This window comes from Sphaeramia orbicularis, chromosome 7 (genome assembly GCF_902148855.1).
Source record: "Sphaeramia orbicularis chromosome 7, fSphaOr1.1, whole genome shotgun sequence".
NCBI lineage: Eukaryota > Metazoa > Chordata > Actinopteri > Kurtiformes > Apogonidae > Sphaeramia > Sphaeramia orbicularis.
Genome location: NC_043963.1, coordinates 33,493,528 through 33,517,247, shown reverse-complemented (window position 1 = coordinate 33,517,247; position 23,720 = coordinate 33,493,528). Strand labels below are relative to the sequence as shown.

The 23,720-nt window shown below is 37.8% G+C and overlaps 1 protein-coding gene across 4 annotated transcripts in view; it reads left to right on the top strand.

Moving 5' to 3' along the window:
• Window positions 1–23,720, top strand: part of camkvl (CaM kinase-like vesicle-associated, like) — a 45,404-nt gene that overhangs the window by 16,560 nt on the left and 5,124 nt on the right. For 3 of the 4 annotated variants that reach the window (XM_030139090.1, XM_030139086.1, XM_030139089.1), the window contains 5 exons: window positions 19,122–19,228; window positions 20,224–20,355; window positions 20,703–20,777; window positions 21,605–21,743; window positions 23,057–23,177. In XM_030139090.1, the coding sequence (XP_029994950.1) occupies window positions 19,134–19,228; window positions 20,224–20,355; window positions 20,703–20,777; window positions 21,605–21,743; window positions 23,057–23,177 (562 nt within the window). In that variant the 5' untranslated portion in view covers window positions 19,122–19,133. Of the gene's footprint in view, window positions 1–12,375; window positions 12,483–19,121; window positions 19,229–20,223; window positions 20,356–20,702; window positions 20,778–21,604; window positions 21,744–23,056; window positions 23,178–23,720 lie in introns of those variants that run through there. The other variant, XM_030139087.1, reaches the window with a different exon arrangement.

Genomic DNA, 23,720 nt, shown 5'->3' with positions numbered 1-23,720 from the left:
GCATAGGACTAGTATTACCTGTGACCCTCTGGTAATTTGTAATTAAATGCAGTAATGCGAATTTACAATGTCCGTAGTTTATAAATAAAATAAATCCACCACAGATTACCTACCATATTTCAGCAAAGGCTATGATAATATTAGTTTTGTGCAAATTGACATCTCTGTAATATAGGGGGATATGCAACACTTTTTGTTTCCTACATTTATTTTGCATATGTTTCTGGTGTAATACGCCGGAGATAATAAATGAAAGTTTCAAGAGGGTTTTAGGTGGAAATTCAGGAGACTCATGTTGTGATACAGCAACAATATGCACTGATTGATTGATTCTCAACAGATGATGAGTTGGATGAGATGCATGACAGCCACAGTAAGAAACATTTTTCTGTTTTTCAACTGCTATCCAAAAGTACTGAGCCTGTCATTGTCAAAACTGAAGATTACATGGAGTGAAAAACAAACTTCCTTATCATCTGTGAATGTGCTGCATGAAGCATGAGGGGTACTTTCTAACTCATCACAAGTCCACAGGTAATCCTAGTCCCATATGAATAGTTTTTTAGTATGTGTGGTTGGTGTTGTCAGTATGTGCACATTCCAAGTTTTGCTTCTCTTGAACCCTACCCACGGTTTTCCACAAAACCAATATGACAACAGCCAACACCACAGATAGTTCATCCATGATTTATATATAGTTGATGATGTTGTTCCTTTGTAAAATCAATTTGTAATCTGGAGCCTGGATGGCATCTCTGTTTAGTTTTAGACAGTGAAAGCACTTCAGGTTTAGAGAAAAATACCAGAACTTAGTTTAACATCAAAGAGGTCCCAAAGATGTAATATTAAAAATGATGCGGTGAATTTATTGATATCACTCCCCAACTCTGACTTTTTCCTTGAATGTAGCACGAGTCGGGATACAAACTTGAATGTCTAATGGGAAAGTCCAGGATTTTATGTATCACCACTTTCCTCTTCTACTTTGAGGAAAGGCAAAAGAAGTTAAAGATTATTCAATGAGAGTCAAAGTCCTTGCAGCACCATCAAGCAGAAGTCATTCAGTTGTGAAAAAAATTATTAGACCATCAAAAGTCATCAAAAACAATAGTTATGCAATCAAGTACTAACTCCTGTGTGTATCATGTGACTAAAACAGACAGAAAAGAAAACATGGAATGCCTAAAAGCACTGTTTTGGTCAGTACAATGCAATAGATATTGACGTAAGAACTGAAGTGATTTTGGTTATTATCAAGAAAACATGGAAAATGGATAGATATCAGCTCTGAAATTAAACTCTTATGAACTATTTTTGTTGTTATCATTATATTTGTCCAAATAAATGTACCTTTAGTTGTACTGGGTATTAAAATGAACAAGAAATGGAAGAAAACAAGGGTGATCAAATATTTTTTTCCGCAACGGGTTGTAGCAAAAGTGTTAATGTAGGCATTTTGTTTGCAAAATCAAGTGGGATTTGTAATATAGATGCATGAGTACAGCAACAGGGTTAGTGAAACCTTCATAAATTACAGCAAGCATTTAATATTCATCTAGAAATTAAAGCATCAGCTCAGAAACATATGGAGATGCTATGAAGATGATACAACCATGTTTTCCCTTTGGCTACACTGTGGAAGTGTTCATGAGCAAGACACTGGAGACCAACCCTGCATATACTGGACTTCTGGATAGACTTCAGTGAAAAGACAATTCTGCATAAGCATACTTCCACAGGTGTACTGGATGCTATAAGGTGTGAGTGGTATATACCCACACACTGCTCAAAAATAGAGAGGGCCCTGACAGTCCTACACAAAGCTTCACAACAGAGACCTCTGCTGAAACAGTCTGCCGCCTTATGAGTCTTATCCAAAACTTAAATCATTGTTCCTTTCTCCTCTTCTTCTGTGCTCTTCCTTCTTTCCTCACGGGAGGGGATTTTGTCTTCTATCACACAGAATTTTTCACAAAAGTACTTTTCTCCTGCAGACACACACACACACACACGCACTGCTGACTTTCTCACGGAAGTCTTCTCACTTCCATTCCCTCTCGCTCTTTAAATGTGTCTCTGTCGTTCATTCTTCCTCTTTCGAGTCATCTTCATCTCAATCTTATTTTCTCCCCTGGATGTTCCCTTTGTCTGGCACCAGCGCTCACTTTTCATTCCTCTTTTCTTTGCTTTTTCCTTCTCATTTGCTCAACCTCCCCTGCTGCCTCTTTTGTCATTTTTAACAACAACTTTTACTGTTGCATGTATCTCATCTCTTTTATGACTGTTCCAAGAATCCATTTGAAATATACATAGAACTTAAAAGGATTTATGAAAATACAATGCACTCTGGGCTCTGTGCTATCTAGCTTCATTTATTTTTAATGCTCTAACTTCAATACAAACAAGTGAATAATTGGTTGCAGTCCATTAAAGCATATATCATCATGCAGGGTCATTTTCATACAGTACATCAAGAATATGCCTGTTTAGGAGGAGAAAATGTCAAATAAACCAGCCCATCAGTGAAGAATGAAGAAGAATTTTCCTTTCCTTTGAAATATTTATGTGTGATGCAGGATAGGGTTATTTTAAAGCCTTAGTGTTTGACTCCATTCTGTTGATTCACTCAAAAAAAAAAAAAAAAAAAAATTTAATAGTGCGTTTTGTGTCTCTGAAATTTGATTTTTCATATTGCCATCAATGTTAATCACTCCCTTCTTTCTGCCAGTGAGTTTTGCATTGTAGATATCAGAGGTTTTATCTGGCCAGAGAACACAAGCGTCTCTTAAATTTCTCTTAAAACACTAACAAGCAAAATTTATTCAGTAACAGTAAGAGTTTGCACAATAACAACTGCAATAACTGGACAAATGTTTGTGTCTTCTCTCTCCTCATCCTCATTCTCGGATTATTATGACACACATTTGATAATTAGACTGCGATACTGATGAAGATATCAGAAATCCCATCGGAGGGGCTGCTTAATATTTCATACGTATCTAGATGGGCTGTTAAACTACACAACAGCCACAAGTGTAATAGCTCCAGGCTAAAAACACCACTCACTCAGTGTTCCTCCTGAATATGTAAAACTCAACACAAATGGTGAAATTATTTTTCAAAGAGATTTTTTTATTTTGTTTTTCAGTTCCTAATGCTGCCTTCTGGAGGTGACCTTTCCTTGGTTTACGTTAAACTCTTCACTTATCTTGCATTACTTTTTGTGGCAGATGGAATCAAACCATGGCTCTCTAGATGAAGGGTTTGCAAATTGAAAATGGCTGATACGGAAAAGTGATGAGTCGACCGCTAGTGCCAAATGGTCGGTAGAAAAGCACTCCTGACACATGTATTTACTGCTGACATGCCCAAACCAGATTATTTTATCATGTTACTCTTCATTACCTTTACTGCTTGTCATTAATTTCTTATTTCCTTGTTGCTTTGTTCCGTTTCATAACCTTCCTTCCTTGTATCTTTCCCTGTCCAACTGTCCCAAGAGACCAAATGACCTAATTCATATGTTATGAATTACACTTGTGCAGGCATGTTGTGTGCTAATGCAGAAAATCTGATAAAATATTTTGAACCAAATCGTCGTCTCTATTAACAAAAGTGCTTCTTCCTGCTCCAATCTCATTCTGCACAGTGGCTGACATTCCATTATCTAATAAGATATGACTTCTATAAGCATTACTATACGTACCATGTACATGTGTGATGATACAGCTGTGTCCTTGGTCTGTGTGATGTTTATACATCTCTTTTTAGACTAGATGCATGTATGGGTGTGCATATGTGCAAGAGAGAAGCCTTCGGGGCTCAGATTACTGCAGATGTGACACAGTAAACCAGAAATGACTAACTCCCACAACTGACAATTTTAAAAAGAACAATGCTGTGTCTTTCAAACTCATGTGAAGAATATGAGCAGCTAAATTAAGCTAAAAAAAGCATAAATCTACAACCTCATTAACCAACTAATACAGAGATATTTTTTATGTCAGTGGTTTAACAAAGGTGAATTAGGGAATTAAAGACTTCATTATTTTAAATTGGGCATTTTCTCCAGAGATGTGGAAATTTCTCAATTCAAAGATCGCCTCATAAATGAAGAGAATCGTGTGGTCAGTGCATATTCATACCCCCTCTTGTAATGCATTGCAGGATTTTTGTTTTCTTGTTGGAATGTTTTCAAGGTAATGATTTGAGAACGTGCTGGAATTAAAATGATTAAACATTCAGTTTTTTCAAACACTCAAAGAAAACTGCATCATGAGTAATATGTCGAGGCGCATCGAGAATCTATGAGGATTTGAATTGCGAGGCCAGTGACGGTTCACACCTTCAACTTTGACAAAATCATTGTTGAAATAAAAGTCAGCTCACCTCCATATGGACAAGAATATGTTGTGCAAGAATATGTTGTGGCGAAAACCTCAGAGCACCAAAGCACCTGACTATCTGTGCTCGCTGTTTTATAAGAGAGGAAACCGAGTCACCAGGGTGCAGCTCTGCTCATGTCTGTTTTTGTCTTTCATTGTGGTTGACAGAGCAGTTCAGGCTCACGCCATCCTGTGTTCCATGTTCCCAGCTGATGATTTTATTGACATAGGTGTGCCTCTGTAAAATCAATAGGCTTAGAAAAAAGATAAACAGCCTGCACTCTGTTAGCGCTCAGGGTCATTTATTTAAAACCTGGCTGGGGTCAGATGACCTTGGTCTGGCAGATCAGTTCACAGAGGTAGAAGCATGCAGACTAAATGGAGGTTTATGGCGATGGAAAATTGAAGGAGCTGAGAAAACTGCCAGTGTATTAGCTGAATATCCAGGCTGGGTGGAGTTGGGAAAGGTTTTGTCTTTGTCTTAGATTTTATGTTCATCTGTATGCATTTCCTGCTGTTTCACTCTGTCTTTTACTTTCTTTATGTGTGAATGTGTGCATGCACTGAGGTGTGGACCCAGCATCTCAATTAAAGTCTGAGTTTTTGGAGAGGCACTCTGCACGGTGTGTCCAAAGGCCACTTTTGGCCACAAAAGAAATTAATTAATTCAGTCGTGATCAGTTTTGAGACACACACATGCCTTTGTGCGGGTGTGTGCACACACATACACAAATGAATGTCAGGAAAAAGGTTTTGCAGATTAATTTATTCCCTCAAGAGGGCAAATCTAACAATGAGACCAGTGGCTAAGCTCATGTACATGTGCATTTGTGTGTGAGTGTGTGTAGGTGGATCGTGGGTAGGTGCATTAGTGGGTCTGCATCTGTTTGACAAAAAGAGAAAAGTGAACAGGAAAGTGTTTGTGGGTTTTCATGTATTTATCTGTTGTTTTAACACCAAATGAAAAATTATCAGTTTTACATCTCAGACCTGTTCTAAATTTGTATAGACTATGGTTTGGTTAGGGTCAGGGTAAGGGTAAAGTTTAGACAAGTTGTGGTGATGGTTAATATTAAGGCAAGTCTGCAGGAAATGAATGAAAGGTAGTGTAATGTTCCCTGAACCCAACATGTGTGTTTATGACAGAGAGAAATATAACTCCACAGAAGAATCTCTTGATCATCTAAAAGTGGATTAAGTGTAACCAAAAGTGCCCTCCCAACACACTCACACCAATTAAGTTTGTCAGTAAAAGTAGCATCAGCTGAAGGCCCTGAAGGGAGTTGCATTCTTGTTCATTGATACATTGTGTTTCCTTTGTGTGTCAGCACACTCAACTCTTCACTCCTTTGCCGCAGATTTCTCAGAGGGAAACCACAAGAGACAAAGATGTTCTTCCAAACTGACCTCTTACACACCATCACACACATAGGCTGTAAACACACACATACACACACTCAGAGAGACTTACACACACTCATCAGCCCTCCACATTTCTCTGCCTTTGATGGCATCATCTGAATGTTTAATAGCACTCTAAAACTTATGAAATATTCGTCACTTTCCTGTTTCTCTGTGTCCTTTTGCATAATCTCTTACATCTTTCAGGAACTATTGTCTTGGATTCTGTGAAGTGTGAGAGTGTCTGTGCTCACAGGACCTGTTTAACACAGTGGTTTAATGTTTTGACACGTGAGCCATGTGCAACACAGTCGTGTCTGCCTGGCATGGCAATTTTTTCTGCACCACAAACTTTTTATATGAAATCTGTTTTTCTGAACCTGCACGCATGACAGAAGTGAAAAATGGCAGCCTTGCCTGTATAGCAAGGTGGAACGATTTTTACACTCTACATCTTTATTGACAATACCTGTACTGTATACAAACCCCGAAGTAGATCTTTATATGCCCTAGAAACCTATACAGCCAGAGTTTTGTTCAGTTAAATTCATTCATGTTTGTCCCATTTGTGATTATTAAATTCTATTTTGTCACATACAAAATACAATGACAACATGAAATTGGCATTGAATACTGGCATCAGCTGTCGTGGACTCATCAGCAGCAACACTGTTGGCCTGTGAAAAACCTGTTCTGGCCCACATCCCCTAAGTTCCACTCATGAGTATAGCTGGCTTAAAGGGGTCATATTTTGCTAAACCCACTTTTATTAGTCTTTGGTACATTTTGTGTATTTGGACCCTAGCAGTTCAAAAAGTTTGAATTTAAACCCTTGGGGTGCTGCAAGGCTATTTTTATATTCATTATGGCAAAAATCAAGTGGAGTTCTACAACCTGTTTTAATTCCTGCTTAATTTGTTACATTTTATAACTACTTACATCACGACATTTGCACATATAAGGTCAAGACTTCCAGTAAACAATTCTCCGAATATGCCATAATTGTTTATCAGCAGCAGCAGTTGTAGTCCATACTGAAAATATGTCCAAACTTCGAGCCGATTACCTAAAATGTTCAGTTGTTGGTTGAACGGGACAAAGCAGCACAGCCATCAATCCGGAGGGGGTGGGGTGTGGAGTGGCTCATTTGCATTTAAAGGGCCAGCGCCAAAACGACCTTTCTGGTGTCATTACTCAGAAATAGGATTGAAGATGGACCTGTGGAGTTGAATTAATGAAGAATTCAGACCCAAGCATAGTATTTACAGTTTATATAGACCACAGGGAAATGTTTTAAAATGCATAATTCCATTTTTTTTTAAAAAGCAAAATATCACTCCTTTAAAAATGCAGTGCTTAAAGTTACAGGACAGTACATATTGACCTTTAATCATATTATATTTCATGTGATCTGAGTGGACATGACATTATCTACTACTTCTACTCCCTGCCTGTCTGTTCAAGCTATAGAAATGGGACATAGAATTTGTCTAATTGCTAGCTTGCGAAAGTGTCTTCACTTTTCCATAGCAACATGAAGCGACATCAGATGATCTAGAATTATATTTAGTCTTTTGATTTAGACTAATGCCCCATTCACACTAATGCAGATATTTTGCAAAAGCGATATTTTTTGGGCCACTCATCCATGTGTAAATTGCATTTTCATTTGAAAAAAATGAAGATTAAAAAAAAAAGCTTCCCAAAGTAAAGATATTTTAAAAATGTGTTTTTGTGGACAGGGAAAACAGAGAAATCAGAAAACAGTGGTGTTACATTTTACACATGTCAGTTTTTACTCTGCGTTATGAACCTGCACCTGAAACATCAAATCCAGATGTTTGAATCAGTATTTGACCTGAAGTCGATCATAGTTGGGTCAGTACAGATACCTCTTTACAAAACCTTTTTATGACCGGACCGGTGTTATGGTGAAATCCACATAGTGTAAAGAACACACTTCAACCACCTGAACCAGCACATAATGTAACGTGTAATGTCTATAACTTCATTACAGATTAAAGCCTATGTCCAGTATTATCCACAGTATCCACACAGTTTTAGGTCCAACAGAAATAATGATTTGTCTGAATATTTGTACAAGTTTGTAGTTGTTTTTGTATTTTAGAGTGAACGGAGATATTGTTAAAAAAAAAAAAAAAAAAAAAAAAAGAAGCGTTGTGTGGACAGAATTTTTATTATAAAAAAAGGAAGAAAATAACTGTAGATAAATACCTATGTTAGTTGGAGAGAGCTGCAGATGGAAGGTGTTTACGTCAAATTCTGGCATTGCCCCCCCCTTCCATTTTCGGCTCCTGCCACTTTAAAGTAAAAACATTAAAGTGTCCACTGTGTTTAGACTGATTTAGAGGAACTGTAAGAAACAGACAGCTATTGTGTTGTGAGGTCAAAGCGTTCACAATTAGCATTTTCATTAAAAAGAAAAGGTCCTCTGTCCTTATTACACTGCAGTTCAGCAATTTCAAATCAACAAAACTCACATGGGAGAGGACATTTTTAAAAAATGATCGATTTTTAGGGATTTCAAATGCCAGCTTAAGGGGGATGAAAGGGCTAAATCAGGGGAAAAAAATAGAGAATGAGAAAGAGACAAATAGAAAAATGTTTCATTAAGTCTGTAGTGTTGTGAACTACACAAACAAAAAGCTGATAGAATGAATGAAAAGCTGATTTGGCCAGTGTTTGACATTCATGGTCATGTCATTTACGCAACCACCAATACATAGAAATACTTCCTGTAACATAAGCTCACAAACAATGGAGTGTATTGATTGTTAATTTAATTACATTCACTGTTGTGCACTGGCAGGATTTGTGTTGATAAAAGCACGAGCACCAAATACCTGCAGGCACATGTGCACAGAGCTTAGCAGTGATTAGTTCGATTCGTATACAGGAGGCAAACAAAATAACACTAATACCTGTAAATGCGATCCAGTACTGAAGACCTGATGTTCTGTTATTTAATTTACAATATACTGTGAGGACATAGCTGGGGTCGTTCCAAATGTGTCTTACATCCGCAACATGCTGCTGAAAAATAAAAACTAACAATGCATTGGTTAATCTCGTAGTAGTTTCAATATAGTATTTAATAATGACTATGAGGGCTGTTTGTTTATGGATAATATTGTATTGATAAATGTGCTGTAATTATTGAACAAAATTGTTAAATTGTTGAGTTGTTTGTATGACTGTACTGCCATGATCATATCATTGTGTATAATTCAGTTACTGCATTATGTATTAGTTGTGGTTAAATGCTAAAATTCGGAAAAATGTATTATTTGATTCTTGTATTAAGTTCGTGATAAAGGTGTAAAAGCACTTGAGGGTTAGGATTAAATAAGTTTATACTTCTTCCTACTCACTTATGACCTTGCAAAATTCAGACTTGCACGTACTTGAGGATAGATTCTGTTCATTTAAATATTATTTTGTTTTTGTCTTATTTGGCTTTGTTTTGTTTTATTTTGTTTCTTTGCATGTTCGAAATAAATAAATGTACCATACTCTATTTCTCTACTGAGGAGGGCTGGAAATAATAAATAATAATAATTTTTGACCACCATAGACACGTTGTAAAAGATGAAATTTCTGCATCTAAACCTGATTCTTCCATCTGAATTCTGATTTTCATGTCAAGGACAAACTACTGTGGAAGAAGTAAATGGTGGAGTGTGGGGGAAGGGATCTACGAAAACTGATCACTTTTATTGCACAGAACAAAAAGTGTAAAAGACAAAAAAGCGTGTGACGTGGAAACAGCAGACAACCACATGGTGAAGTGACTGACAGGGAATGGGAAAAGTGAGAACAGCCGGCTCGTGCTTTTCGTTCATAAATATTTTTACAGTTTGTCTGTATGAGTGAAAAATGTGCTCAACATGTAAATGCACCTCCATGCTTTATGTAATAGATGTATATAATATATTTATGATTCTCTCTCCTTTTCCCCTCATGCTTATGATTCTTTTTCTCCTCACTTCCTCATTGCTCTCATCTTTTCCTCTCTTTTTCATTGTTATGCAGAGGGCTATAAGATCAACGCTTTCTTTGATTTAAAAACCCCATTGGAGAGAAAACCCTTCCTTCACTTCCTGTCTATGTGACTTGGAGTGTTTATTCAACTTACCTCTAATAGATAAAGTCAAAAAGTTAGCACAGTCAATAGAATATTCAGTCTTTGGATTGTACATGTTTTTAATTAATGTATAATTCATCATTTTCATATTCAAACCACATCCAAAAAATAAATGAATTAGACAAATACATTTTATTTTGTAGCAGCTTTTTTGAGCTTTCAATTGTATGCTTAAGTCAGTATAGAAAATGAGAAAACAATACATGGGTACCAAACATGACATTTATGGGACTCATTAGTGTAATTCATACATCTGCTAGCCTTGACAGTCAGTCATGGAGAGATTTATTCTGTTCAGAAAAAATGCAGGCTGTCACACCTCTGGGAAGACAATATAAGAACAGAATAAAAGGCAGGAGCTTGTGGGTATAGTAGTGGGGTTTCTGATATATTTCTTGGACAACATGTCTACACAGATCCTGCAGATCTTTTATTGTACTATGTCATCCTTCCTCAAACAAGAAGAAACTCATGATTGATTGAGTAACTAATGGTGAAAGCAGTGCAATGATGTCTGGGAACATTCATCTTTGAATCTTTGCATGGTGTACTGAATTAAAATGCAATATAAAAAAAAAAAAACGTCCACAGTTTTCATGGTGGGTAATAATCTTTATGTTTCAACTTTTATTTAGTGATTCTGTAACGCAACATAGACAACATCAGAAACACTATTGCTATGAATTGGATCAGTTTTTCATTTAGTCAGTGGAAGATTAAACCAGTTTGATTCAACTATACAAACTAGTTGAACTGATCCACCATTCAGACGGCCTGTATACCAGTAACCTAAGCTGAATGCATCAGAGCACTCAATCTATTATTTTGCAACATGATAACGTAATGAACCGAATATCATGTTTGTTATCAACAGACTAATAGTGTCTAAAGAGCTGAGGCAGCGTCATGAAGAACTCAGTAGAACAAGGGAGATGCACATGATCCATGTGGCATGTGTTTGAAAGATTATGTGATTTTTGGGTGACGACAAGAGGACACTTGGCAATGTCAAAGACTTGAACATTGGGATTTTTGATGACAGAAATGGATGTTTGTGACAATGATCAGGATGATGACTCTGGTGAAGTAGGAGATGATCAAGAAGCAGTGGTGTGGGGAAGGTCTTTAGGGGGTATGAGCCTGCAGAGTGTAGTGATTGTGTCTCTTTACCAAGCTTCTTTTCTTCATTATTGGCAGTTGTCAAACCAGTTTATAGTGCATTACTGTCACCAAGAAGACTGAAGCTGCTACGCCAAGAGTGTCAAACTGATTTTAGGTCATAGGCCACATACAGCCCAATAGGATCTGGGTCAGTAAAATAATAACATAATCTATAAATACGGTCAACTTCAAATTTTTTACTATGTTTTGGAATGAAAAAAGTAAAATTTCATCATGAAAATGGAACATTCATAAGCAATCCTTTTTTAAAAAATGTGAATAACATGAACAACCATGAATGACCTGAATTTTTTAAGGAAAAATGAGTGCAATTTTAGCAATATTATGACTCATCTTATTATTTACACATGTGCAGTACAACTCACAGATCACAGTGGATCTAAAAAGGCAGAAAACATTTAGTAACAGGCATAATATTGTTAAAGTTGTATTTACTTCTCTTAAGATATTTCAGGTTCTTTTCAGTGTTTGTTTATTATATATATTTATCTCAACAGACAACAGACAAGTTGTACTTAAAGACTTGACATGACTTTGTTATGCAAATGTTTACAGTTTGACAGTGTCACTAAGCTAGTGTTTAGCATTAGCACCCCACAGGCTCTTGCCCTTTTGTCCAAATATGATCACTTCTGGCTACAAAAGACCAACACCAAAGAGCAAAATCTTGCCTTCAAAACAACCGTTGAAAAAAAATATGTGGGTTCTGTCCTCTTCTTACATACAGGCTATGATGCTAATTCAACCACCTCTGTTAGTTATGTGTCCCAGCCTCCTCCAGGCCACTGTCGTCCTTCAAGAGTCCTGAGTCAAACAAAACACACAGATTAAATATCAAAATTCATTTTGTCCATGCACTGTTTTCTCAAATTCTGTTTTTGCCTTGAGCATAAAATTGGTAGTACAACAACAACAACAACATCCATTTACTTGTTGTTCTTTTTAAAATAAAAAAATCCAAAATAATATTTCTTTTTCATTTTTTTGTTGAATTCTCAATTTAATGCAAAAAGAAGAAATGATACACAGATTTTTCTGTGCCTCCAGGTCCTGCCTCAGGATATTTAGACAAAAAATCAGAAGGAGCAGGTCTGTCAGTCAGGTATTGCGTCATTCTGTGTTAAGCTACTGACACACACAGTTTTGTCAAATAAAAAAGTGGTTCTCTGTGGCCCTTCTCCCTGAGGATGCACTTACTGAGCTGCACAGATCCACTCTCCTAATGAGGGGACAGGAAACGGAGGACAGACAAGCAGGGACAAAGGAAGGAATAAAACATCAGAAAGGAAATATTTCCAACAGAGTGGTGTGATGCTTCGCAATTGGGGAATCCTATCACTGAGAATAAGGTGACGGTTTGTTCTTGTATGAATTATGTTTGTATAGAGCTACACAGATTGTGTGTTTTTGTATGTGTTTGCTGTTGGAAATGAGTTTCTCTATCGTTCTCATTCTACGCAGATGTGATTAATTTTCATTAGAGCGTTTCCTTATTATGCCTGTTTCTGGTCTTGTGTATGCCTCGCAGTCACGCATATACACTCAATGTGCTTTTCTGGTTTACACACACAAAAACACACCACAGGAAACACATACACAACCTAAGATGAGTGCCACTCTGTGAGGAATAAAGGAATTAATGTTTATAACAGGCTTTGAGAAGGACCCCATGCTGGAAAGTTAGAGGAAGAAAAAGTGGGTATAAATTTGCCAACGCACACAAACACACCCAAGCACAAACTAGTGTTGGTGCCAGTGTGTGTTCAAGATCATAATCCATTTACTCTGTTTCTCATCCTCATATCCTGTAGTACACTAGATATTTTAACAAGCACACTTTTGCTGATAATTGGTCCAGTATCTGCCTCCCTTCGTCATCTCTCTCGCTCTCCGTCTCTGTTCTTCTCTCATGTGTCCTCTTGCCTTGTCGTCACAACTCTTTATTCGTCCCAGCTTCACGTCACAGCGCTCTAATAGGAACTGGGACCAACCTCAGACAACTGCATGCTCTTCTCACCATCAAAAACACACTTGTTTCAGGCAATGAGCTGAATTCAGTTTAATGTCATTATGTTCTTACTGGAAATATGTTTTGCAGAGCAAAGTGATACTAATGACAACATGAAAGTGCTTTGAGCTCTGTCTAGAATAATCGTTGTGTTATTATTTTATAATTACATCCAGTGCAATTCTTACATAAGGCTGAGAAACTAATGAAACATTTTTTTGTAGATTTTAAACCCTAAGCACTGCAGATGCTCAGTGAAAAGATGATTTCATATTTTAAATTCAATAACTTGTGGTAGGTCTTAGGGACTGATCAATGAGTAACAGGGAGGAACTGTCATATCTTGTTATACATGGATCAGGAGACTTACATGCACATTTACACACACACACACACACACACACACACACACATAAATGATTAACTATATGAGGGCAAATATGTGGTAACCTTCATTTCTAATTGTATTAAAGGTCAAAAACCTAATGTTAATATTGGCCTTAATTACTCACATGACGTTTTAAGGACTCAAAATACCACATTTCTGTTTATGTGCATGTAAGTCTCAGAAATGTGCACTCAGTCGACCTATCCTGGCCTTAACCCTTTAACGCCAAGTGTATCATATTTGATACATGAGTTTTGAAGCCCTCTACATGATGTGTGATTTTTTTTTTCTTGAAAAACCTGATGCATACAATTAGATACACGCAATACACAGTTAATCCACCAGGGGGGAGGAATTCTTTCACCAGAGGCCTTTCTGGTGACACTACAAGATTGTCATTAATGAGGAAGGAGGCAGAAGTTTGTCAATTTTGAAAAGGAATTACCAATTTGTTAGACATGTTTGTGTTTTATTATGTTTTTGTTTGTTCAAAAATAATAATATTTGAGCATTGAGACCCGATGTATCAAATATGATACAAAATTGAAACTCATGCATGGAAATTGATATTTAAAAAAAATATATTGTGGTTGTTCAGAAGAACCAATAAAAGCTCCAGTTTCAAAAAACTGGAATTTTCTGTCAATGATTTAATGGTTCAGGCTTTACAGGGTTAAAGTGCACAATGGAAACCATTTCCAGGCTCTTCTTGTGTGTTATTCCCAGTAGGACATGAAGGTTGCCACATCAGTTGTAGCCCCTGATGTTCCTTTTACCTTCCTTACTGAAGAACTGCCATGACTAAACCTTTGAGACTAGAGTTTTGCCATAGAGGAATGAGCAGGAGTGACAAGACTAAATGGAAACCATGCAGAGGCTGAGAGAGGTGAAGCAACAGGAATGAAAAAAGAAAGCATGAAAGGAAACAAGAGAGGCAAGGGAAGACAGAGGCTTTTACTGAAACAGAACAGATCCCTCTGTCTGATTGAAGTGATAAATATATTATTTCTGTAGAATCACGTACCTGTGTTCACACTGTCATGATAGGCCGAGTGTTGCATCAAACATTAATGAAGGACAGATTTGTAAAGTATGCGTCTGTGTCACGTAAAGACGGGAGTAGTTAAGTCCACTGAGCCATGTGATGTGAGTGCGTATATACTGATGTAAATGCATGTGCCTTGTGGAGGCCATTAAAAGCTGTGTGGATAGTGTGACGTGAGGTCTGTCATGTCTTGTTCACACAGGCAGAAGTAACAGGGGGTCAACAGCAGCCCCATTCTTCTCTTGGGGCAAACATTGACATACTTAATATGCTACATTTTAGCAGACACACACGCATCTTGTTATCATTCATCTTATCACACCGTAGATCTAATGTCACCTTTTAACAAAGCTGTGCTGCATCACTTAATCGCATTGTGCAGATATCAGGATCTGGAACCTGGTGATGCTGATAATGACGGTGTTGGTGATTTACAAGCAGCACCGTGAAGCATCTGTCTACAAAGAATCCCAAGGACACAATGACACACCTAACCATTTGACTGTCACACAGCAGTGAGCGAACATTTACATTCTCATGCGTACATTTACAATCATCCTCAGTTATGATAAAGGCACTTCAAAAGCCATATTGTCCCTGCAGCTTGTCACACAGAATTGTTGTAAATTACTTTTTTTTTCCTGCATGTAATCTGCATATTACTTTTAGTAATGAGCTGGAAAATATGACATTAGTGTTAATAGATGAAGAAAGAAGAACTGGCATGGACTTCATATGGTCTTAACAGGACAGAGATGAGTGCCAGTAAATAGCGGAGTAACCTTGATGCTGAGCTGCTCTGAAACACTTCTCCTCTGTGGTGATAAAAAAGGTATTCTGTTTCCTTTTGATTCATTTTTGAGCCTTGCTGCAGCCTAAACACAACACTTGTGAACAAGCACGCAGGAACACTCTCACACACAGAGATATCCACAAGCAATTGCATTTAAGGTGGTGAAGAGAAAGTGTGATGTCGCAGATCGCTCAGTGTGTCTTCACATCGGAGTCTGTGCGTGTTAATAGGTGTGTATACATATGACAGCATTATTATAATGAAATGCATAACAAAGTCTGGAATTGTCTGTAATCCTTTTTTTTTTTGGAGTTTTGACACCATTTCTTGATTCCCAGTGATGTTAGCTGGCAACTGAACTAACAAATTTGGGTCTCTAGAATACTCAATTACTACAGGAAAGTAAGTAGTCAGAGTACAGTTACACAAGTAACTATTTTTGTGTTTCCGACTGCTTTTATTTCGTGCACCAGTACCATAAATATATGTTGTGGCATTGTTTTGCTTAGCATTCCTGTTATGAGTGTGCCTTCTGACTTTGAGGACAGCCCTTTAATCCCCCATCACCTACACCCCTATCCCCCACCCACCCTTTCACAGACACATTCACAGACATACCCTGTAGAGCTGTGAAGTTGAGAATTGCTCTCAATCTGCTTCTGCAGGTCTGTGTTTTACACTTTCTGCCGTTCTCATTTGTCATATTCTTATTCACCTCTGCAGTTAGTCATGTCTTTGTCATTGCCTCTTTGTTCCCTACATTTTTCAACTCTTTCATCTCGTCTCATCCACTCAAATCATTTTGTTGTGTTTACTGAATTATTACAGCTGGTGCAAATGGATATAGATTAACATAATTTAAAAAGAAAAAATACAGATGTGCTGCCAATATGCAAATATGTTAATGTGTATGTAGACTACAAGATATACTGGTCCCTGAACACAGATGCACTCTATCGAAAAGCGTAAATCAGCTACTTTTTCCCAAGAAGGTCCTTTAACATCTGCACTAAGATCTGGACATGTTTAGAGGTAGTCAATGTGCTGTTCCATGTCGCCTGAGGAGGCTGCATCGAAAAAAAAAGATGCAAGATGGCAGGATAAAGAAAGCTAGTGCAGTGTTGGGAGAGATACTGGATGGATGAATATATTGGAGGACATCTTGGACAATCTGGATCATCCTCTTCATCACATTCTAACCAACAAGCAGCTGCAGTGCATGACCCACCTCATTTAGATGCAGACTTTCATCCTTAGTCTAAAGAATGATAGACCGATGGTTACCTTTTTAATTTTATTTTTATTTCTTTTTTTTTTTTTTTTTTTTTGAGCTCATGGAAAACACATTTCCCTTTGTGGATAAATAAAGTTAATCTGTTGTTTTATCTGTAAGGCAAAATCTCATAGTCATTGATAACAATGAAGCAACCACTTTATACACTTTTTTTTTTAACGTAATGATAATTTAGACTGAGATTCAGCAAAACTTTAAACTATGGCTCACAGGGGGAAAGGTTAGTGGACAGTAACTCCAGGAAATCTCTAAATTTGTTCCCAGGCCAGTGCTGAAGCCTTGAAACCTAACTGTGAATTGTGTTTTGCTTTGAAATATCAGCAGTATGAGGCAGGAGGGAGATGGTTTGGGGGATTCGGGGCTCCTGATAAAAATTGGGTTATACACACATAAACTCGGACAGTTTGGTGGTCAGTGGGAACAGAGTTTGAGAATGGTGAATGCAGTACACTCAAAAGTTACCCTTTGAAAAGTTATAGTGGTGTATATGGTCTGACCCTTAACGACTTTCGGAGCTTGGCAGGTGGTGTTTGTTATTCAGCAGGGACAGTTTGTTCCCGCAGGGATAGACATGCTCCATTCATATCAATCCAGTATCACCTTCACTGTCCTGGACCAAGCCATGGGAATGTTGTTGTTCTTACATAATCTCCTGGCAAAACTAGGCCTTTTTTTCAATCTACCACTAAATTCCCTCAGATTCAGTCTCACTGGGGCATTACGCTCTCACAAAAACACACATATGGACACACATCCTCTTGCTCAAACTCATATCTACACATGTGACATATCCACATCAACCTTTAGCACTTGGTTTTACGAACATACTAGTGGATGCACACACACGTACACACACATAGCCATGCACAGACTCACACAGCATATCCCAGTACTCTGGATTAGGGGTACAGATTAGAGATTAGGGCCAGCACCGGGATTACATAGTGCTCTCCAGCCCCGCCTCCACCATTTATTCAAAGCACCACTGGCCCTATCATCTGCAGTTGTAATATTACACACACTAACACACACATTAAGTGAGAAAAAAGGAGCGAGGGGCTGAAGATTTACCGTCGATGATATTTCTTCTGTAATCCTAAATTAGCACCAACAAAGAGTCATTACTTCCGTGGATTTCCATTGTTTTATATCTCTCATTCTCACATCGTATTTTCTACTTTGTCTCTCCATTTTTCTTTCATCTGCCTCCCTCTCTCCCTCTCTTACTACATAACAAAGCCCTAAAGTCATTTTCATAGCATTATTAACCGCCTCTAGCATCACTCACATTAATCAAAATTTTGCGTCAAACATCCCATCACGTTCTGTGATCACATAATTTCCCGACTTGGACACTTCAAAGGACTCATCTTGATGTCCTCAAGCCCCATAGAGACAGTAGATAAACCACAGGAAAGAAATTATTTATAAAGGAATTGTCTAGACTCAGAAACAATAGAAATGAATTAACCAAGAGGAGTGGGTTAATGCAGGTATTTAGGAGAGGAGATAAACCTGTATGATAGATATCTTAAACTTCCAGGGAATGTGTCTCCTACAGTAGATGGAGAGTTTAAAGAATGTGGGTGAGGATTGCCTGAGGACTGTGGTGAGATGCTATATTGATTGCTGATTCACTATCTACATCCTTGATTCTCTACCTGGGCGTTTGGAACCTCCTGTGGGGTCACAAGCTATTTTCAGGTGGACGCGATGAGATGAACTAAAAAAAAAATGCAATAGTAAAATGGATGCGCATACAAATACATTATCATAAGAGTTCATTTGAAGGGCAACACTTGGAGGGGGGGAGTTAAAGTAAGATGAGAAGAGAAATCAAATCATGAAGAGTCATAATGATTGACATACATGACAAGTTTAGAAGGTCATGAACTCTACTGATCCAGATTGGAGAACGAAATCCAAACGTACACTCACTCACTATGAACAAAAAAAACAATTTTCCTGTCTTTTATCAGTGTTACTCATGGCTCAAATGACTCTTAAGAAGCCAGCTGCTTTGGGGACACAGGGACACTGCCCTTTAGAAGTAAAGTTTAACTCCAATATGACAGACGTTACACAGAATCCACAGACTTTAGCAAAGTAGAGAGAAGCTTAGTGGGTAGCTTAGTATCTGTTGACTAGACTGGCACGCAACCAGGATACCAGAGTTAGTATACTGATTTGTTCAGACTTGGCTCTATCTGCACTTCTACGTGGCACTATATATTTTCAAGGCTAATAGTGACGTCCCTCCCTTGATATCTTTGACTTCAACCACAGGAGGCTTTCATAATGTTTCATCACTACCTCTGTTCCTCCTTAACATGCTCGCCCATGCTTCTCCACAATCTGCCTTTATCCCTGTTACCTAAAGGTGTCATCCAAATTATTGATGCTTTATTTTGCCCACTTTGTTACACAATGATTGAAATGGCTTTGTCTCTTTTTTGTCAGGTGAATGCCGTCATGCCATTTGGGTGCCTTGCCCTGCGAGATGGGCGGACGTACGATAGCATATCTGATGTCACCGATAAATATGAGATTGGACAGGTGCTCAGAGCGTAAGTATCATAAACCTGGCAAGGCCTTTGCTTGTATGTGTCGTCTTTTTTCCCTCCTCGCACATGTAGAATTTACACACATGCCACTTTTCATTTCTCCCAAATGTCCTTTATTCTCTTCATGAATTATTTCAAATTGAATCAGATCCATTTCCGCTGCAGATTTGGTTTGGCATATCAAAGCTTTCACTGAAGGAATGACAGAACGTAATAGCATGAGGCTAGTGAGTAACAGCCTTAAGAGACACGTTTTTCACATTTTAGCCAAGCAGTTGTCTGCATATTTTTGATCATCACAGTTCATAAAACACACTGTTGGAAGTCTTACATTTATTCACTTAAAATATTCTCTATCCTGACCGAAAAGGAAAATCTTTCCGACATATTTTTCAAAGAGCTGTGAAAATAACAGCCAAATACTGACTGTTTTCTTCTGCTGCACACTTCTCCTTGACACATTGAAGTTGCACAGACACACATATTCACACACATAGTACACACACATACATGTGTGCACCCTACACTACACACATACCAATCAGTGTAAGAGGCCATATGGCAGCATCAGCATCTGGCCTCAGAGATTTCTGCTCATCTTTTATATAACACACACATACAAACATAAAACCCAGAATTAAGTGCACACACTGGCTGTATGCTCTTAATTTATGACGGAAAAAGGTGATAAGCCTGCGATAAAGATAACATGGGTGCATTATCTATACTAGTCTACTAGATGCTTCAGAAGTCAGACAATAGACCAGTGTTAGCATCTTCTTCTTAAACATTTTCATATACCAAAATTCTCCATTCAGTTTAATCATTTTCACTGTTTGGTTTCTCTATTTTCTGTATCATGGTGTCTTTCTCGGTGCTCCTCCACTTTTTCCTTTGCTCTCACTCTAACACATGGCCACTTCTTGCTTTCTTCTAACATTATATCTACCTTTACTTTCTTTCTGTCTTTTTATTTTTATTTTTTTCCTGTTGCGTAGGAAGGAGTTCTGTGAGCTGTGCCTGGCTAAGGAAAGACAAACAGACAAGGTGTTTGTCTGTAAGAAATTCCTCAAGAAGGACGGCAGGAAAGTCCGCAAGGCTGCCAAGAACGAAATCATGATCCTGAAATTGTACGCAGTCAGTCTGTGGACAGATGAACGTATGCTTGAGGAATGGAGAGCTGCAGAGAGCAAGAGAATGACAGAATGCTTTGCTTTTTCCAATTTCTGTTCACATTGCTGATCTCACACTCTATCAAATATCTTTGGCTATAAATGTCATTTAAGTCAGTCATGTCAGTGTTTGACTTGTGCTTTGTTTTGCTTTTAAGTATCTAACCAGATAAACAGACTTACACCCACACAATCTTGTTTCTTTATGAGTCTATTTAAACTCAGAGAATATGCAGCACATTTCAGTTATATGTTAGCTGCACTGGAGACTTGTTTTATTTCCCTTCTGTTTGTCATTTTTCCAGGGTCAACCACCCTAACATCCTACAGCTGATAGATACATTTGAGACCCGGAAAGAATACTTTATCATCCAGGAACTGTGAGTGTTTCTAATACTGTTTCAATCTTTCCTGTGTAACCATTCCTGTCAATCTGTTTTAAGTGTGTCTTAATTGTGTTTGCGCCTTCATGTACCTTTACAGACACAAATCCATCAACTCGAGGGTAGGGGTTGAGTCTATCCTCTTATTACTATGTGCTCTGTTGCACCCCTCAGCAACAGAGGAAGGTGTTAGATTTGATATTTGCTCTTAGTAACACTCAACATTAGTCAGTGTTCCTGAAGCACTGCTTTGCCATAAGTGGGTCTCTACAGAGACCTAGAGATCGATATGCCAAAGCGTGCCCCATTCACGTCATTTGTGAGTAGTGGCTTTGTCAACTCTTGCAGCTTTATATCAAAGAAATAGCACTGATTCAAGCCGAGTCGACATAGTGTCTCTGTTCTGTTGCTTGGACAGAATAAGGCAGTGGGATGTACAGACAAGTGGACTGCTCTAGAACTAATTGCAGTCATGTATCTCACTCTGTATATGTATTGGTGTAAGTGTTTTAGGCTCACACAGGCTGTAGTCCTCTTGCTAAGGGCCATATGTGATGATTGCACCCATCAATTATACTGTCTCTAAAGTTAACCAGTCTTTCAGAGTAATGACCAACAGTCTAATTTTTTAATTGCTCAGCAGTGCTAGGTTTAGGCCAGCCAACTGTTTCACTAATGGACCACAGGCTTTTGCTAACTGCGTTACAGAAAGCATTTTAGTAAAAACATGTGGTTTACAGCTACACCATTTTGAATAAAGTTTCATCATGCAATCTGTTTATGGCAATATGTGTAGTGATTGTGTGTTTGTGTTAATGGAACAGCGCCACAGGAGGAGATGTATTTGACTGGATTTTGGACCAAGGGAATTACACAGAGAGAGACGCCTCCAATGTCATCAGACAAGTGCTGGAGGCTGTGGCGTACTTACACTCCCTTAATATAGTTCACAGGAATCTGAAGGTACGGTTCCTTTAGTGTACTGCAGTTGCATTAAAAAGACATTAAAGAACTGGTTTCTTACCTTTAGAAATATCACAGAAATGACTTGGCTACTTACACCAGAAGGCAACTTTTAGTATTTAGTACGTAGAATCTGCAGAGACACATAAAAGCATGGCATTGGCATCTTAGTTAATGACTCAATTTGATAACATTTTAGCAAGGGAATAAACACTGTCTTTATGGCTTAATGCAATCTCTTGTGATACATGCAGACAGATTGATATCTTTAGCACTCATTATCAAGCCATTAATAGGGAATTACTATAACTTGTGGGCTTCAGACTCCCTCTACTGGCTAACATAGAAATTGTATCCTCTATATTCTGTGTGTGATCTAAAATGACAGAATTTAAGATTACAATCGAGGTCCACTTCCATTTATGTCACTAAGTTTTGATTCATTGTCAAATTGTACAAATGTGGAACTATTAAGACATCTGGATCAGAGGCTGTGACTTAAATCCCACTAATTATTGAAAAAGTATGAGGCCCACATGGTCAAATAAAATAAAATTGAAATTCATTGTTTCCATTTTTAATTTTCCTTCAGTTCAACAATTTGGCAGCATCTTTGCCTCCATGGCCCCCTAGATGGCACTATTAGGCCCTTTAGCTGAAATTGGATGATCTAGAGCACTGTGTAAAGTGGCTAGGTGTCCCACTTTGCATGGGAATGTCCCACATTATGTTTCACAGTGTGTCCCACATATTGAGACAATGAACCACTCAGCTCTGCATTTAAATTTAACACTCAATTTGACTGAAGTGTCAGAAAATCTGCAAAAACAAAATTACATTTTTCACTTTGATTTGACATTATCTTAATGTGATCTGAAATATACTTACTGTAACATAAACTTCAAGTCAGTTATCAGTCTTTTCCAGTTAAATATAATATTTCATGCAATAACAATTTTTACTGCATATTAATTAAAGAGATGACACATAAAAGGTCTTTCAATTCCAATTGTACCCAAACCTGAAGTAGACTGAAAGGCACCATACACTGTCATATAGGATGTCAACTGTGAAACTTTAGCTTCTTTAAATGCTTCATTCCTTTACCATTGGAGCTGGAATTTTTTTTTTCAAAAAGAATATACTGATAACTGCACTGTGTGTTCATTTTTGTGTATTTTTAAGGTAGACAGATTCAATATCAATAACATTCAGAGCCCCATAAAAACATACTCCTTGCAGCACATGTGGTTTATTGGGATCATCTAGAGGTATGAATGACAATATATATTTTTGTTATTCACTTTATACAGCTGGAAAATCTGATGTACTACACAGAAAATAACCACAACAAAGTAGTTCTTCGTGATTTCTACCTGTCCAGATTTGAGAATGGACCCATCACAGAGCCTTGTGGAACACCAGAGTATCTGGGTAGGATACTATCACTAACTGTTGTTCTGTCACTATACAAAACTATCTGTCTGTCTCTCACCCTCTTGTACTTTCATTTACCTTCTGTTGGTACAGTCCTGCAGGCATACTTTGCATTTTCAGTTTTTATGCTTTTTGCATTTTGAATTCTTCACTGCCTTTTACCTTTGAAGTCGATCCTATGTCAGAGATAAACTCTTGCAACTGAAAGTAAAAAAAAAACCCATGAAACCCAGTAAAATTTACACACAGAAAGAAAAGCATCTAACTTGTGCACTCCACTTCCACCCACTCGTCATCACCTTTCATCTTTTATCTTTTATCATCTTTGTATATTGTCTCGCTCCTCTATGAGGTTTGGGCAAGGGTAACTTGGAGTGTAGAGCTTGGCTTGGCTTGGTTCTCTATGGTAAAAGGCCAGAGCAGTTATTCATAATGCTGAGCTAAGTAATTAGACAAATAAATAAGGAAAGACAATGGAGGCCCTCACAGGAAAAGGGTGAGAAACCAAAAAGGGAGAGAGAGTAAAATACTGCTCTTGTC